The sequence below is a fragment of the Tigriopus californicus genome, chromosome 1 (genome assembly GCF_007210705.1).
Source record: "Tigriopus californicus strain San Diego chromosome 1, Tcal_SD_v2.1, whole genome shotgun sequence".
Classification (NCBI taxonomy): Eukaryota; Metazoa; Arthropoda; class Copepoda; order Harpacticoida; family Harpacticidae; genus Tigriopus; species Tigriopus californicus.
The window spans coordinates 15792523-15811300 of NC_081440.1; the positions used below are offsets into that span (position 1 = coordinate 15792523).

The window sequence follows — 18778 nt, forward strand, 5'->3', positions numbered from 1 at the left end:
CAATGTGAAAAGGTGCTCTTCTATCCAAACACAATTTTCACAGCTTTCAGAAGTATCAAATCAAGAGCTTGAAGATCCTGTTTCTCTTAGCAAGTGCGTAGAAAAGGGATTATGGGTTATGTGTCTGCCTCAACGGCAATGGCTCTTTGGGTCTCCTGATAACCATAGACATTCACTCCCTTCTCTATCTCGAAATTTAGTTCCCCGGTTTGTTTCGTGTTCCAGATGTGGCCTAAGCCACGCTGGCGACCGTGGTCTGCACCGCAAAACTCCGTTCGTCAAATCCGTTGAGGCTCGAAAGAGAGGAGCGGATCTTCGAGCTCGCTTTCTTGGGCATAATAAATAGAGGAAGCTAGGTTAGTTACTAAGGATCTAAGCTAATACCTAGACATGTGGTACTTGTTCTCTTGAACCTTTTCCAGCATAATGGTGTTATAAAGAGAGGAAGCGAGTAGTGCTTTTGTTCCAAACATTAAAAATCAACCGACAAAGGTGGAGTTCTTAAACCGATGATCTTCAAATGGTGAGCGTGCAGTTAGAGCTTTTGACTACCATGTCCTTCGGTTTCAATGCACTAATAGTTGGCATGAACGATTTAATGTCTCTTTTGGAGGTAATAGTCATTACATATGAGTTTTCAGGCACACCTTTACCTTGCAACTGGCGCATATGGGACCAAACTTAGAGCACTGTCATTGCCATTGCCAACTTCTGTTAGGGATTCAGGCACCCAGAGTGGAGTAGAAAAATCACTCATATGCTGAAACAACAAATTCCTTTGCTCCTTCTTTGTTTCCAAACTTGGTTAACTTGCGAGTTCGGTTGAAAAGTTTTGAGGACTCGAGCAATGGCATCACATCTAAAATGTAGATTTTTGAGACCGTACCACATGATAAATCTCGCAGAGCTTTGTGTCTTTCATACTTGCGTCAAGTATGTCCCATATTGAGCAGATTGTTTCCAAATGCTCTCCTTCCTCAGATTATCCTTTCACTGCCCGTCCAAAGGATATCCTGTGAGTCCTAAGCGCTAAAAACATGCAGGTTTTCGTTTGTGGAAAGACATCTAACATTACGTACTTTTTCCGTTCTCATCTTAAAGAGATATTTGCAGAGATCATGGCCGTTTCCCGAAAACTTGTAAGAATATCTGTTATTGCAGAGTGTCTTCATGGGAGAGGCCCTTTGGAACATTGATTTCCATTTAATTTATTTTCACAGGACCAATAGAGTTGGAAATGTTTGAAGCTATCAAGAATTTAAAAGAGATTGTCCTGAATATGTGAATTCCCAATGAAATAAAATCAAAAGTTTTGAAACCCTTTACTGTTATGAGTTGGAAGAAGATCTTAGTGAAAATTCGTGGACGTCGGCAATTCTTGAAAAGTGTGATAAGCATGGTCACTAGAATATTCCAGTTAGACTTATTCTATGGATTTTACTAAAAGGGGTCTTGTAGTCTTCTCTTCAAATTTGGTGCTTTTTTGGTAGTGACAAAAATAAAAGATCAAGGACAAAATGTCGCAATTTAGAACAGCTTTGGGGGTACCTGATCCAACTCCTTCATGTTCGCAAAAATGTCTGAATATCTGCTCAAAAATATCCCAAATTCGATTATGGGTAATCAAATTCATCAGTAATTTTATTCCATTTACCTTGGTTCAATTCCCCAAAAGCATGAGAAAAGCCAGAAGACGTGCTATCTGTGTGAGATGTGCAGCACGAAATCTGAAATACGTAGATAGTGAATCAATAATTTTGGAACCATGGGATCACTAACGTACAGCGAATGAACAGTTCTTGAAAAGCTGTCATTGCATAATTGGAGAAACCCCTAAACAACATGAGGCTCATGCCTGCCGGAAATTAAGCTTCCAACCAACCTGACTGGCCCTTTGTATTGAGGCGGTGGGTGCCCAGAAGCTGTACTACATTATGTAAGGGGCTTTGGGAGTCTCGAGGCTTATCCGGTTTTAGGTGGAAAAGGAAGAAGCATTTAATGAGGCTAGCTTTCGTGACCAAACTATCTGACCACAAAGTCCATCACCTTGTGAAAAAACGTCGAGCACAAAGGGATCCCAAGAAATTGATCAATTCAATCGTTGCCCAGGAAATCTCGCTCACCTTCCTCCAGACCCAATTGCAGTCTAGGGGTCATTGTCTAAATAAGAATACCAGTCTCGGCGATCCATTCAATTGATGGAATGTGCTTGCCTTAATATCAGTTTTGGAGACCTTTCACCATCAAACTGCTGCCATTAGAGTACATCTAGGGTTGAAGGCATTTACATCTCGATTCAAGCTTAAGATTTGGATCTTCAACATTACAAGTATTATGAAAGTTGTTCGAATCAAAATCGAAACAAAGTCAATATGTTCAAAAATGATTTATAGCAGAATATGCCACCAATCATCTTGACTCAGGACTTGATTGAAGAGTCAATCATGGCCTTTTAAAATTCCAGAGACAGGTTCAACTTTCAAGAAAATGAAGTAAGGACAAAATTCTTGATCTGCAAATAACTGAGGGCATTATGAATTGTTGAATATCGATTGATGAAGCCAGAGGAAGATGGTTACTACATCTATATATTCTGCGTTAGCATCCTTTTGTTAATTGAATTCACGATTCCGTATATCAAGCTCTTCAATATCAATGCAATGTAACAAATTCACGCTAGATTTGCTACTCTCATTGAGGATACTCTACCAGAGTATTTCTGCTACTCATACCTACAGCCAGGCTTTGACAATTTTGATGCAGCTTTCATTCCACCTTTTCAATCCAGCCAAATGTTATGTTGTGAAGTGTAGAAAAACGAGTTAAGGTCACAAAACAAGGGGCTAAACAGGACCAGAAGGACTGTGTTCCCAAGACATAGGATTGATGGTTAACCATTGATAATTCATGATTATATGAGATATTTTTTATCAAATGCTCAATCCTGATACGACATTGGGCTATCGCCTTGAATCGTCAATTACGAGCACTGTCCGAAATAAATCTGGAATTAAGTGCAGTATCGATTCTCCACTCCTTACGATTCTCATTTTGGCTCCTCAAAACGCTTAAAATAACGATGTGATTGCTACCTTGAAATATTGTAAAATGAATGATCAATTAACTTATGGTGGAAGACAAATTGTCGTCAATGGCAATAAATACGGTAGGTACGATAATAATCTGAATAATATCAATTGCTATCATTTGGGTTTGACTGGCTCTCGTAGTGTAATTGTCACTCCATTAAAAGCATGTTGGAGTCGTAATGCTTCTCTCCAATTATCCGTCAACACTCATCCACTGTTTTGCCCCATATTTGCAAAGTATGGGATCTCGTTTTTCCAGAACGATTACTCGTTAATAAAACAATGCATAGCAGAGTTCTTCACTTAATCCAAACGAAACTAATGATCCACCCGTCGACAAAGTTGACATTTGTTTTCTTATCGGCCATTCTTGGCTAAAGTCCAGTCAAAGCTCGTTGTCACAATGTTGTTGTCCTTGTTGGCATTGCTGGAACACATGTCACTCGTGAGTAAGTAGGGCTGTAAATAAAAGGCAAATAAAATGGCTAAAAAGAGCTTCAAAAGTAAAAACACAAAATGAGCAATTCTGTCGACATATCTGCACGTTGAGTAGGAGCCAGAGAGGACAGCATGTTTCAAAATGGCTAAATCACGTTGGACCTTGTCATATCTCATGGTAGAACGATTGTTTCCGTCGCATTATCTTCTGTTTCATGGGACCAGACATGTAATGACTTTGTCTGCCGGACCTTAACACAATTCATTTAATCTATATTTTATTTATAATATATTCTGACATTTTGTCTCTTCGTTTTTAATAAAGGCAATCCAATTTCCGTCCTAGAACGAATTGAATTCATATTGAGACACTTTTTAGCCTAACGAATTTTACATTTAGATAGGATATTGAAAAAATATTGCAACTTAAATTAGATTTCTAATGAAATCAAGCGTGCCATTGTTTAAATCATTCAAGGTTACGTCATAGGGACTTTTTAACAAAACTGGACGCTTGTAGAAAGGAACGAGTTGGAGTTGGCAGACCAAGCTAGTCCTTGAATGTACGGTAGATCTGGAATGTTATCTAAAAATTGGTCCAAGTCTGACTTGAAAGATGCAACTATGTAGATCAACAAGGCCTACGTATTCCCTACGAATATCAGAGGGAAGCAAATTAAACAATGAAGGAGCCCGAGAAAGAAGAGATGTGGACTTCATTGTTCGAACTAGTCTGGATTCTCGAGGGCTTGAAGGTGCTCTCAAAACGCACATTAAAAACAATGACCCTAAGCTACCAAAGGTTTTAACCGGATAAAAACATGATTCAAATTTAGTAAATGCCATTTGCATCCTGACGTAGAAAATTGCACGCAATTGTAGCCCAAAAGAGTATCTATTTGCTTAAATTTGAATTTATTGCCATGAGATTGGAATACATGAGTCAAGCTCGGCAATCTTTTGTGCTGCCAGTTTTGGCAAACTCCGCTACCTTTTATTGTTTGTAGTTATCTTTCCGGCCATCTTTGAAGCTTTTTCCTAGGTCCACTCATGACACAGAATCTCTCTATACATCTTCATTTGCAGACTTGGAAGGACGACTAACTATCACAACATTCCTGACATTTGTGAAGAATGTACACAATGGGAATGCTGCGATTTGTTTCACAACAATCCAAAATTCATTTGGTCAGAATGGCGAGATCTCGAGCTTAGAAATCTCAATTGGATCGCTGAAAAGTAGTGAGAGATCAAAGGGTGTAGACATCCAAATGTTCCGTCTCTCAAGAGCTCAGTAAACTATTTTCATTTCTTAGTTAGCCTTGGGGAGAGCACAATATTGGATGGGGAACGAGTGTGTCCCACTTAGAAAGAAGATAAATCACAGACTTGACCTCCTTGATCTCACATCCATTGGAAATCGCCTTATGTGTCAACATCATAAATTTCTGCTCAAGACCAATTTGCTTTTTGACATTTGACATTATTTTGAGCAAAGGTCGGGCTCCGACAGAAAAATATAAGGAAACACTGGTCTCTGGAAAAAGATATTCCCGAGAAATTGTGGAGGTGGTTGGCCTCATGAAAAAGAAGAATCCAGTTTTACTTGGAAAGAGGATCCAAAGAGAGCGTCAATTCCCTATAAGTTCACCAATATCAATAGAAACGACACTAATAACGCGTGTTGTAAAAGGAAATTAAAATAACAACTGTGGGTGCCCATCGGCTACTGCAATCAACTAGATTAATGTAATTAAATATTGGTTCAAACTTGTCTTTTTGTCCTCTTTTCAAATAAGCGATATTTGCCGGCGGGATTGCTAGGTTGACTTCTGGCATTGGGGTTTGAACACACGACACCTGAGAAAAAGATTCTTGGCTTGTTCACGCTCGGCCAGAAAAGCTCCTTATAGGTAAAGAAATGAACATTTATTTTAATAAATGACTAACCCATTAAGTACATTGCTATTGTGTTGTTGTTTTTTAGTGCACGGTGTTACAAAGCGACCCGTCATGAGAGGCATCATCGAAATGATTATTGCGGAATGAATTTGCAGATTCGAATATTACGGGCTGGATTTGTAGATTTTAAATTCGCACCTGCGGGGCATTGACCTAGCCAAAAAAACTGAATGAGGATGTCAAGATGGCGATAAACGAGATTGTTATGGATTTTTATTGTACCTCACATGAGTAACATGGAAGGGTTCTTCTGCAGCCGAATTATGGCTGCGCACTCTACCGTCAATAAACGTTTCCCAGCCAAAAATGCCTTTCGACCACCATCCATGTGTTCTAAAAAACTGGTCTGTCTGGCTTAGCCTTGCTTGTTTTGCGCCCTAATTTCGGTTTTCGGTATATAATACAATGACGTCTTGATTTGCTTTCCCTGATCGGGGGTCATGGTTGGTCTCTGAAAGACAAGACATGGAAGGGCGTTTCATTTTTTTGGGGGGTCAAGTTATGTCGATTAATTTTCAGGGTCCATTTTTACTTCTATTTGGACGACCCTGCTACTCAATTTGGTTGTCAATGTCGGTGGGTGCTCCGAGGAAAATACGTTTGTTCCGAAACATGGAGGCAATACATCAATATTTCATTCCAGTTGAAATGGAATCTTCTCCTCCCTTTCTCTTTCTGTTGGTGAGAAAACACCTTTTCGAGATGAGAAATACATTTCCAGGGCCATGTCAAGGTTAAAAGTGATAAAAAGATCAATGCTGTCAAGTATAGTGTACCCACGTAGATGTGAGGGAAGTTTTGTCACATTAATCTCCTTGTCAGTTATGTAGATATATTTCGGAGCTTATCATGACACTTTCAAACTATTGTAGATCCATCCCCACACACAAAAAAAGTTGTGTTTCTTTACCTTCATTGTTTCTTTATTCATTCTATTGTTTTTTTGTAAGTACCGCTTAAAACACAATGTGTACATATATATAGAGCAATGGTAAAGGAGAAAGAAAAATGCCCCCAAACAGCCCAAATGCAAGCTTAAAGCTAAATAACGAATCCCAAAACATCGAATTTTGGTACGTAAAGCATCCCACGGGTCAATGGTCCGGATGGTGAACGCCTTATAACGGACAGCATTCCTCGAGTGACAAGGGGGTACACCGAGAACAAGTTCATAACTATAACGTGATCTGAAGCGTCTTTGAAGAGCCACAACAGATCAAAAATTAAGCAGTGGCAGTCCAAAGAGAGAAGGTCCCAAACACGAAGTTTCTCAGCCTATGGTACTGCTGTACCGTACATCCGGCAGTGGCAGTCCAAAGAGAGAAGGTCCCAAACACGAAGTTTCTCAGCCTATGGTAATCCACGGGTCTTCTTTGGAAGTCTCGTCATTCGCCTTTGAATTGACTCCAATGCATCAATCGATAATTTTAGAGCTGGAGACCAACACGAGGATGCATATTCTAAAATCAGGTGGACTTCAGTAAGGGTGACTTTACACTAGGATGGAAAACCGAGACTGAATCTGGTTTGAGGATTGAAGTTGAAGTAGTGCTGGGGCGAGTTCGGCAAAAGACACCAGTCCAGAAGAGAACTCCAGTCTTTCACTGTACTCCAGTCGAACAAAAATCTCGCCCCAGCACTAGTCCTACTTCCATCCTCAAACCGAATTCAATCTCAGTTTTCCATCCTAGTGTAAAGCCGCCCTAACGTAGAAGGCACGCAGTGTCTCAAGGCGTTGAGTCATGAAATGAAGCTTCGATATCGATGATGGGATTGGCTCTTGAGCTTGCAGGAGAACAATAAGAAGCAAAAAAGAGCTTTTGACTCCCATGTACGACTGATAGATGGACCTTCAAGAACATTGGCCAGAGTGACTGTGTTAAGGCCAAAGCTCATTTGATGACATTTGGACCCGTTGAAAACCATCTGATTTAGTGGTGCCCAAACAAAACTCGATCGAGTAAAGGTTTTCTCCGAAGCGGGACTCGAACCCACGCCCTATGAGGAAATAAGACGTACTTATATCGGGATTATTAGACCACCTAGCAACCATGGTTCCGAGTAGTGTCTGAAGCACAATTCCTTTGCTTTAAGTTACATTTTAGAGCTTAAACAGACTTTGTAAGTAGATGAGGGGACCCGTTACGTGATCTGACAACATACGTAATTAGAGAGCATTTAGCCCAAGAAGAGCTCGCAATAGGCGATGCCTATTCAAAAAACTTAGCATTTAGGTCACTGCAAGAGTCACCTGTTTCAAAGTGCCGACTGGATTCACTGGAAAAGAAACGGTTGGATGTGTCTATTTTCCTTGACTTTCTTGGGTACAAAGACCCCCCTCGAGGATTACTTCAAATCAGAGTGATCAGGCAACTCAGCGAGCCTCACGGTCGAGAAGATCAACAGACCGTGAAAAGAACGGTAAAGGTCTCTGAGCACTAATTTGGAGACGACTAGCTTTGTGTCGTATTAATCATTCTGGCATAGAGGACACCATTAACAGCCATTGCCCTTACTCAACTAAAGCGGGCTTATGATTGCGTTGAATCAATTTACGCTTGGCTTCCCTAAGTCACACTCGACAAATTGGTAGGACCTTCTTTGAGCTTGAGGGTTGTTATTGTGTATCTTGATTGTATCTTGGAACCGTGGGTCATAATTGCCATTCTTGCTCTGATGGAACTTGGGCTCAAAACACTTTTCTATGGTAATGTATCCACTGTACTAGCCGCCAAAATGGATCAATGAATTTACCTAACCAACAGCGTCTGTTTGAGACGTTTTAGGTCTAACGAAGAGGAAATTGTGTCAATCAAGCGAAGTGACTGGGCAAAGTGCCACGAGCACTATGTATTTGGGTCTGAATTACCTCAAGGGATTCGGGCGACTACTCATTATTAAATGATTTTTACATGACCTTGTCTTAATTCTGAGCCACGTTGGACGGCTAGAAACTTGCGCACTCTCTGTTTCAGAGAAAACCTGAATATAGTCCAAAACTAATCGTAACCCCATCGATAGTCTTCAGCATCTCCATGAGGTTATAAAAAACCTGATTCGAGTACAGGAGATATTGATTTCTTATCCCAATTGGACTAAATTGATACAATGTCGCTGCATGGGTCAAACATTGAAAAAGGGTTTAACGACATTGTAAAGGCGTCAACCACACCTACAACAGTGTGATACATATATCGTAAAATGATACAGTTGACATGTTTCTTTTATCTGGGAGTTTTAGGGTCTCGTACATGGAACAAGTTATGAATCACATGCATTGGCAAGCATTGGTTTTATGTTATCATCTTTTTCATGATCATCTCCCTATTTGTTGCGGGGGAGGGGGGGTCATTTTTAATTGGAATTTGTCTCCAACAGTCTGTGAGCAATCTGTCAATTGCAATTGGTGCATCTCGTTTATCGAGTGTTACCCGTGCCAAGAACGTGCAAATTCTGAGCTACTAATTCTAGTGAGAGAGATGTAGTGTAGAATGTGTGCTCAAAGGCCGTCAATAATCCCGAAAACACAAGAAAAATTTTCAACATATCACCACTGTTGACAGGCATGTCACTGCACTCTCAATGCATATTCATGACCCATTACCGTGCCATTTAGCACAGTATATAGGCCAAGTCGACATTGGCTGGATTCTTAAATCCTGGTCGCTTAACGAATACACTCGAAGTAAATGGCCTTCTCAGATCTTGAACCTCATGTCTCAAATCAGACTTCGAAGCTCGTACAGGAATTGAACCACGTTATGCATTGTTTGATATTGAAGTTTATTCCATCTAGTTGGTAGTTGGAACTATTTTCACATGTTCCAATGTCTGTTCTGGGATTTGTCCCGGGATGCAAGGCTCAAACCTCAACCAAACCAACCTCGTTGGTGATGTGGTCTTCTGGGCTCTTCTATACTATTACAAAACCCAAGAGCGTTTCACTTGATGCAGAGGGCACTGATTATGCCTGGCAAGCTTCAAAAGCAGAAAGTAAATATGTGTTTGAGCATCGCTTTGAGCATTTCCACTTTCAGCCTCTCCGTTTACAGCCTTCTGATCATCGAGTTTTTAAGGGGGTGCTTTATGGGGCGTGAATTTGCTCCTCATGAAAGCCCTTGTGCCATCGTGTGCTTGCCAAAAGGGCTCTCATTCATCGCAATATTTGATTGGGTGCTCAAAACCTCAATGTCAAAACCTACTGCTATTTTAGCAAATCTACAAAGACCCAAGTTAGAACCAAGAACACAAATCAGGTAGTTGAGGGGATTATGAGGTTTATTGTTTGAAAGATGGATGAGTTGGGAGGAACATAACTATTGTGTGCAAGTGCATAGCTTAAATAGCAAGCGAGGAAGGTACAGGAGCGAGTGTGGAGACTGTGTCAATTTGTTCCAACTTAAATTAATCGAAAGTTGTTACAGAATATTACGTACTACATTGTCATGAACATTTTTTGTAAGGATTTTTCGTTGATTATATTAACTAACGTCTTGAAATGCTCTTGGTTAGAGCTCATAAAAGTCCCATTTTAAGATAAGTTTAAATCTATAATGCATATACACCTGTGCAATATTTATTTTCAACCTAAGTTTGCTCTACTAACTACCAATAAGCTAGACAGTCTTAATTTGCGTTGCTAATCACTACTAAATCTTTATTTGGTCAAAAATCATGACAAAAATATTTGTCAAAAGTCTACTTTAGCTTGAAGTAACATGGTCCACATTGATAATAAGATAATGAAGTTCTTCAAGTTCTGAAGACGGTTCGATAAATCATCATACAACTTTATGGAGAGGTTCTAGTAGGATTTTACTACTCATTGCTCATACTTTGAACCAGCCCCCAAAAATTGTTCAGTCCAAACCGAAGTTCCTACAGTCAGCTTTTTCCTCTCTTGANCTGTGCAATATTTGTTTTTAGCCTAAATTTGCTCTACTAACTACCAATAAGCTAGACAGTCTTAATTTACGTTGCTAATCACTACTAACTCTTTATTTGGTCAAAAATTATGACAAAAATATTTGTCAAAAGTCTACTTTACATGGTCCACATTGATAATAAGATAATGAAGTTCTTCAAGTTCTGAAGATTGTTCGATAAATCATCATACAACTTTATGGAGAGGTTCTAATAGGATTTTACTACTCATTGCTCATACTTTGAACCAGCCCCCAAAAATTGTTCAGTCCAAACCGAAGTTCCTACAGTCAGCTTTTTCCTCTCTTGAGTCCACGTCGAAAATCTCTAAGTGCATGTCGGATATTAGGGCATCAACACTCTTAAAAGCGTGATTATCTGGCCCAAACTTGGTGCTGGCCCATGGAACTTTTCCTTGAACCAATTTTCCATCCATTAGGAGACAATAGCGGATAAAAGCAAATGTTCAAAGGGCCTTAGGGCCTCTCCGTCGGCTCACGTTTCCCCAACAGGGAGGGAGTGCTAGAGCAATATCAATATATCACCTTTATTAACCGCATCTCGAGATACCATAGCGTGCGAGGGAAGTACGGACCCAAGAAGACCCATTGACGGTTCAGCTTACTATGTAGCGTAAAAGCATATAGTACTTACCGCTATCCTTGCAGTGCTCTCACAAAATGGAACTCCAGAATGAATTGCTCAAGCAATTGAGAAATGTATAGGATGTCATTGAGCTCCAAGCGCATGTTGGTTTCCATCATCTGGAAGTCTTGAGGCGATCCTACTATATTATCAGTTGAGCGAAAAGGAAAACGGAAAAATAAATTCACAAATGGATGTGCAACTTGAATTAGTATGAAAAAGAGTGCCCGATAAAATTAAGCCCTGAAGTACTTTTACATTTTTGTACAAAATCGCTCAAGTCCAATGTCATGATAAACCATCGGTAAATGAGACCAAAAGGTGCAGCATTTAAACTCATCAATTAGCCAAGTCACGTTCCGAAGAAATTTGACTTGTCCTGTACTTCAACATCCGGTTAATTGAAACCTTTGTTGTTCGTAAGCTCATCATTGGCCAACTAACTTTTGGGCCTTGCTGTTGTTTTCTGTGGATGAAGACAAGAGACAAACATTACGACCAATCCAATTCAATTTTCAATTGTCGACCAAGTCAGGGCTCAGGGCTAAGCTGTGTATCAAATTTCAACAAGTTTGCACTTTTGGTCTAGTTTTGGCTTAATTTCAGAATACCTTTTGGCCCATCAAGATGATAACATGAAATGAATAACTGATTTCATGTTTGCAAAGTGCAAGTTGGAGGTAACATTGTCTCCATCTTCCACACATGAGGTCGTTATCAGCTGTGGGTTTTAGCGGCAGTTTGAAATTAGTATATTCTATTGCCCCTCTCCGTTAGCTTTACGATAAACAACGTTCTTAAACGCGGGAAGCACATCTTTTTAATCTAAGATATCATTTTCGCTGTTTCTTTATAGCGTCTTAAATCAGGATCGACCTTTTATCGCCGATTAGTTGCAAGGCTGGTTAATGATGTAAGCCACTTAGATCTGTAGAAAATAAGTAGATCTGTAGAAAATAAGTAGATCTCCTTGCTTTAATCTCTAAGTTTCATATGTGCCATAACTCATATCATTAGCGAATTATATTTTCGTCAATGACAGTCGAATGCATGAGACAGTGCTTGAGTTCCTCGTGAGTGCTGTAAAAAAACACTCCATTCAGAGTTTCAATGAGTACAATGCTTGCATCTTGAAACTAATCACCACCAGAGATCCTGTCTGGCATGTGGTTATTAATAAGAACAACACATTGGGTTCAAGGCCTACCTTGAGCCCCTTAGCAAAAGCGAATCCACTTATCCTTGTTATTGCAACCTAAGCAATATATAGACACACTCTTCCAATTTCAAGTTGAATAGCACATTTGTTTTCGTTTCAGCAGAGTCTCGAACATCCTCGAGCGATGAGGCTCTCCCACGCTTCTGCTATCCACTCATCTGTTCCATTCAACGGCAAATAGAACTCTTTAGTGTAGATCTCTAGGCGGCTTGGGTTGTCGGCCTTGATTTGGCCTTCAAGCCTCTGGGTGAAAGGCTGTCCGGTCGGCTTTTCTAGAGACATTTGAATCTCGTTCTGAGTCTCGTTGAGCCACAGAAACAATGGTGGTGCCCAAGGGTGCGGAATTACTCTGGCAAGATCAGATTCAACGACACGGCGTGAACCTCACATTTGAGGAGTTCCTTCTGAATCAGACCAATTTTACCATATTTTATACGCCCGTACCCGAGCTCAGCGAGGAGGTGAGCTGTGAGGAGCCATCCAAGGAGCAAATGCAATTCTACTTTTTTGTCGCTTGGTGGTTGGAAGGGGTGATCCAAATCGTCCTCGGATGCCTTGGTTTTATTGCCAATTCAATGGCCATTCCCATCCTTTTGAGCAAGGAGATGAGCAGTATCTTCAATCGCTTGCTCACTTGTCTGGCCGTGTTCGACAACATTTTCATCGTGTGCAGTGTCCTGGAAGCCTTTCGAAAGCACATTGGCAGCACCCAGCTTCACGAGTACGTGTTCGGGTACTTCTTGTACCAGTTTCATAACATGATCTTGTGCTCGTGCATTTATATCACAGTGGTCTTGGCCTTGGAACGTTATCGAGCTGTGTGGCGACCAGTTGAGTACCATAACAACGTGAATGGCATCAACCCATGGCGAAGAGTGATGGGCTATATTTTGCCCGTCATGGTATTCGCCGTCATTTTCAACCTTCCAAAGTTTTTTGAGGCCAAATTTGTGGAACGAACCATGTACCGGGAGTACTTTGACGATGTCCAGGAGGAAATGGTGGAGGTAAGTGAAGCAGGAGGTACAACAATTGGAACACTGCCCCCCAACTCCAAGGCTGATGGTGCCAATTCAACATACGGAAACCTCGATTTTTTTTCTTCCTCTTCTTCAGGTCAATTACACCACGACACTTATGGCGCCCACAGCTCTGCGGCTGAACGTCAATTACGTCTTGTGGTACTCGAACGTGGCGAGGCTTCTGGTGACGGGGATTTTCCCTTTTGGTGCGCTCACCTACCTCAATTTCAGGATTTACACCGTCATCAAAAGAAGGCGCCGAATGACCAACCGGCCTCGAGGAGCGCCATCGGCCGCTCAGAAGGCCGAGGAGGCTCGACAGGCCATCGTGTTGCTCGTGATTGTGGTTCTGTTCCTCATCTGTCATACCTTGAGGATTATCCTGAACATTCATGGGTTATTCAGCTTGAAGATTGTCCGCGAAAGCCTCAAGAACGGTTGCTCGGGAGTGGTGCAGACGTGGACCCTCATCGGCACCTCGATCTCGCATATCATGCTCACTATCAACTCGAGCGTCAATTTCATCATCTATTGCTTCATGTGCACCACATTTCGAAGGATATTCTATCAATGGATCAACAAACTGATGGGATTCTCCGTACTTCCGGATGTGCAACATTCTGAGGCCTCAATTGTGGTCGAAGGACAATCCAACGTGAGAGAATTGGTACCGACCCTAGTTCCCGAGAATGAATTGAACACTCACAGTAAGTCCTTCGTGATATAAAGTCCCTTTGGATTCACGTGCTCTCTTTCAACGAGAGCTTTTCTCGATTCTTTTGTTTCAGCTCAGTTGTCAAACAACCCTGATCTCGAACCCAATGGTGGGAACATGGAAATGAGGTCTTGGAAGGACAAGACGAACGGCGTGCTTATGCACTTGTTGAAAATCCGCGCTCAAGATGAATCGAAAGTGACGAGTGATGTTTGAGATCAACAGAGTCTAAAAACCTGAATAAAAGTAGACCGAAATTGGGTCGGTCCGAGCTCTGTGAGAAACCTTCCAGATTTCCACTCAAATGGCTGTTGATCCAACCAAATCAGTGGAGCTGTAGCTTTTGCAATGCCCTCGAGCACTATCGAATCATCGCCATTGGTCAATAAATTGGAGCTCTTCCCGTGGATCCTTTGCTTCAATGTCAATGTCCACGAAGCAATCGAACGAAAACGGAATGATTCATTGATGAATGTGATGGTAGCTGTGTATATTGAGCTATCTGATTCGTGTTGATTGTCTGTGATATCCTAACTTCCTACCAGTAAATCATACATAATTGGATCGTCTCGTTGGTCCCCGCCCCAATCCCCAATGAGAGTGGACTCCATGTTTGGTCGTGTCATAGCGTTTTATTCTTCTCGTTGATGGTCAACATGGCTTCAATGAACAAACATGATTTTATCCTTGTCAGATTCGCCGTGATTTTCGCTCCAAGTGTTGTTTGGGAATTTTGAGAACAGCTATATTTTGTGTTTGATCTGCCGACAATGCTTTGGTGTTCTGTCTTTCTCATAAATGTTCTGAATAAAAAAGCTCAAAAGGGTTTATCCTCCGCTCGTCTGATCTCTGATCGCATGAAAACGGCCTTTTTTCGATGATTGCTTCATAATTATCTTCTTTTATCCGGGAGCGAACCCTCTTTCTTCAGTCTTGTGGAAGAGAAGGTTCTGGTTTTTGTTGAATGCCAGGCAATGTTTTAGTCTGATTAGGTCACTTCGTTATTTGTGTTCACTCACTGATTAGTTTTATTTTGTTAGTTCAAACATTCGCTTGATCCAAAGTTGGAGAATTCATGATCAACGCTGAAACGAAAATAGTGATTGGCTTCAGTTTTCAATTTCTCCACCGTTCTGGGCTGAAGATAGCTTGTGAACCCCATTAGCCATTGTCTTTGAGTATTATAGAATAACAACTTTACACATTCCAAGTTACCCAGTCTTTTCCGCAAACTGGTTTAAGAGTCTCCATCTAATATAATCCAAAAACGCTAACTGATACAGTTAACGTGCAACCTCTATCCAAGGTCATTAAAAAATGCAGCGATAGCTCGTAAAATTGTCAACACGAGGTTTCACTGTGCTAGTATTTAACGAATGTAATGGCGGTCACTTTTTGGTCGGGATGTGTTGTCCCGGCCAATGCATTGGAAAGATGCTTTGCTTCGTGGTGGCTGAAAGATGGCGTGGCATGCTGATGCATGTGATACATACCAACATGGAAGCGCCTCTCTCGTGTCTGAGGCGGTCAATCTGACCTTCAGCATTGCGGGTACGCTCCTCGGCATCCTCCATTTGTTGCTGAGCTTTTCGGAACTTGGCCAGATTCAAGGCCGCAATCTCCTCGGCATCCTCGATCTGTTTCTTGTATCTGGAAAGGAAACCAACACAATGGAGGTGGATCATCGAATCTGACTTTTCCATGTAATAGGTGAGGATCATTACGTGCGATTACGCATGTCAGAACAAGATCGTTCTGACACGTGTGAGAGTTAACAGACCAATACACCACACGCGCATCAGACTAAATAGGCTAATCTATTGCGATCGGATCCTAAGTTTGTGCCTAAATATGGGTGGAGTGCATCTGCATTTGGTGAACAACGACCTTTTCGACACGATTTTTTTCGTTTCGTGGGATTGGTAATTGGGATAGCTTGGTTATATCCACCACCATCGTACCTTTTTGGGCCAAGCAGAGATGTGTGCACAATACCCATGAACCACTGGTATCAAAATAGCCTTTGTTGGAACACGCCTTATTTTGTGTGTATGTCCAATCAAATAACAGCGAATACACGACGAAGTTATCAGGCTTAATCGTAAAGAAAACCCATTTATTCGTGTCTCTCTGGATTTTCCGTCGAGAATGCCTTTTTTCCCCCGCAAAGGACATGGATACTCACGCCTGAGTGTTCATGCTTTGAAAGACTAAAAAGGGTACTACGACACCAAATTTGGTACAACTTCGCATTTCATTCTCAAGCCATCAAGTGCAGTGTAAGTCCTTGGTGTATTCGCTTGAAAAGAAAGTCTATCAAAAGTTCTTTTTTCCCCCATGTCAACCTCATTCCCCATTCAAGAAATCGAGATTGGCCAGGCGTACGTTCAATTCGATCCAAGTAGCTTAACCAGTGCAAAAGATCACGACCAACAGAGGACTTGGATGGAACCTTTTAAGTCTTGAAGTGCGACGCCATCAAAGGAAAATTGGTCACCACCGATGTGGTTCTCAAACTGAAACCTGGCCTTTGGAGTTTGGACGCCTGTTCCATTCACATGAGCCCCTATTCATGAAATTTTATGCTTGATACTATAGAGTTCAAGCACTGCATTCCTGTCTACTGTAGGTAGGTGGATGGTGCACGTTTTGCTCTCTGTTTCTCGGTTATATTGTACGAAAGAGCGTAAAACTTGAAGGGGTGTGTTAAAAATGGAGCACTTCTGGCTCGTTGTTAAACGTGGTAGTTGAGAGACCATTCCGCGTAATGGCAGGCATCCACGTATGAAAACGTGAGCTTGTCTGGTCCTCTCGTTGATATTCAGGTTCGTGACAATACACAGAAAAGTCATTTCCTCGGAGAGACCCCAGAAACAGATGATCTTGTTTCGCAGATGTTGAAGATGTTTACCCTTGGCAATAAAATAGTAATCAATGTTTGAGCCACTCAAACACTATCTTCCGTCTCTGGGTAAATGGGTAATCAGTTCCTCCTCGAGGAGGACTATTTGCCAGGAATCTCTCTTTTTGTTCCAAGAAGTCTTGGTAATGTATAGATAAGAAGTGACTCACGTTCGAATCTTGCCCTGAAGTTTGTCGACGAGATCGCTCATATGATCCATGTTCTTCCTGTTTTCGTCCGATGTAAACTGCATCTCTTTGATGCGTCGATCGGCCTTAATGGCGTGCTTATGGGTTTCGCCTGACCGAATTTGAGTGGTTCCTATGGGACAAAACATGCGAAATGAAGATATCAATAACTCTCGCCTTTATGGCAAGCCATTCAATTCAAATGATTAATCTCAGGTTCAAAAGAGTTATTGGGCTCTACCAATGCACTACAGCTCCTGCATGTATGCACCTAGTAATGCTCATATACGGTACATGCAAATCCCAATCCCAATGATGAGCGTCTAATCTTCTTCGTACGTTTCTACATATACCGTACATCATACAATTTATGCGGTCAGAGCGTAAGAAGTTGCGCATAAGGCAAATTGAAGAGGAGACTAATTTGTTGAATGCCCGAAAGAACATCTTTTCTGTGTACGATGGGGATTTTACATCAAACGGGGACGGGAAGGAAACCTGACGAATGTGGCGAAATCGCTCAAGTTAAGAGGATATTTCAGCCTTTTTTTCCCCAAAAAGATACATGTCCAATAAAGCGGATAGAGAGATGTTATTCATATGTGTGCCAAAGTTATTTGAAATAAAAGAGCACAGCTAAGGGTGGAGGAGATGATTTGAAAATTCGCTTTTTGTAGAATATCCTATATAATGATCAGAGTTAGGGTCTTAATTTTTCAATCATGGACTGATGTTGCTCCGACAGAATATTGTACTTCATCAAGTGGATTAAAAAATAATAATAAACTATGCATTTATCAAATATTTTATTGGACGATCTTTTATGTTTTCAATTGATTTAACTTCAAAACGTTTAAGGATTTTAATAAAGGGGAAAAGACTGAGTAACATCGTATGCTCTAGGGGTTCAAGCCTTGCTTACGGGGGTATCAAACTAACCCAAGTATCACAGGGTAAGAGTTTGCTGTCAGAATGCATCGCTTCATGTTTTATTAACCGTTGGTTGAACACCCTCGGATGACAAAAATGGAAATGCGTGTTTGGCAGTTTTGAGTTTTATTTTTAACCAATAATTGAAAACATGTGAAGTGAAATTAATTTGACTTTGAAAGCATCGCGTCTATACTATATATGTATGACCAAGATTCCTATCGTAATACTCACCCAACTCATCCTCGAGGTTCCTGACCCGCTCTTCCAATTTGGCCAAAACCTTCTTTCCATGTCGAATAGCATTTTCTTCCACCTCATCCAAACGTGCTTGGAGCTCCATGGACTGGCTTTGAAGGGCTTTGGCAGCCTTGTTGGCCGACATGCCATGGTCTTGCTCATTGCGCAATTCATCAGCCAGGCGTCCTTTAATAGAGAATCACGGAGACGTACGTAGAGAGATAAATGAGCGGAAACGCTGAGCCCCCCAACTCAGGGGTTTCATGGCCTTCATGGCCTTCTTGGTCTTCGTGGGCCTACTACCAAGTTTGAAAGAAGGAGTTCGTGATCAGATGGATGACAATATCTCGTGGGTCTGCGTCAATTTACTTTCGTTTCAGGATGCAAACAGTCGCAGTGGGCGGTTTTGTGGTTATATCAACACGTGCTCTCGAGCATGGTTGATACCTTACACTATGAAGGGTCTTAAGGTGTCGCCCAAGCGCCATCGCGCAAACATGGGCAT

The 18778-nt window shown here is 41.3% G+C and overlaps 2 protein-coding genes across 4 annotated transcripts in view; one reads left to right on the plus strand and one right to left on the minus strand.

Moving 5' to 3' along the window:
• Positions 1-288: 288 nt before the first annotated feature.
• On the plus strand, positions 289-14628 carry LOC131884432 (FMRFamide receptor-like). 2 transcript variants are annotated; one of them, XM_059232248.1, is made up of 4 exons: positions 289-523; positions 12377-13283; positions 13393-14005; positions 14087-14628. In XM_059232248.1, the coding sequence occupies exons 2-4, from the start codon at positions 12597-12599 to the stop codon at positions 14227-14229; spliced, it is 1443 nt and encodes a 480-aa protein (XP_059088231.1). In that variant the 5' UTR covers positions 289-523; positions 12377-12596; the 3' UTR covers positions 14230-14628. The 2 variants fall into 2 exon arrangements, with proteins under 2 accessions (XP_059088231.1, XP_059088310.1); XM_059232327.1 differs by having other exon boundaries at positions 12380-13283.
• LOC131884290 (myosin heavy chain, muscle-like) overlaps positions 14626-18778 on the minus strand; it is a 33083-nt gene continuing 28930 nt past the window's right edge. For both annotated transcript variants that reach the window (XM_059232053.1, XM_059232130.1), the window contains exons 32-35: positions 18268-18459; positions 17086-17236; positions 15507-15663; positions 14626-15098 (exon numbers count right to left, since the gene is read on the minus strand). In XM_059232053.1, coding sequence (XP_059088036.1) covers positions 15093-15098; positions 15507-15663; positions 17086-17236; positions 18268-18459 — 506 coding nt within the window. In that variant the 3' untranslated portion in view covers positions 14626-15092. The remainder of the gene's footprint in view (positions 15099-15506; positions 15664-17085; positions 17237-18267; positions 18460-18778) is intronic.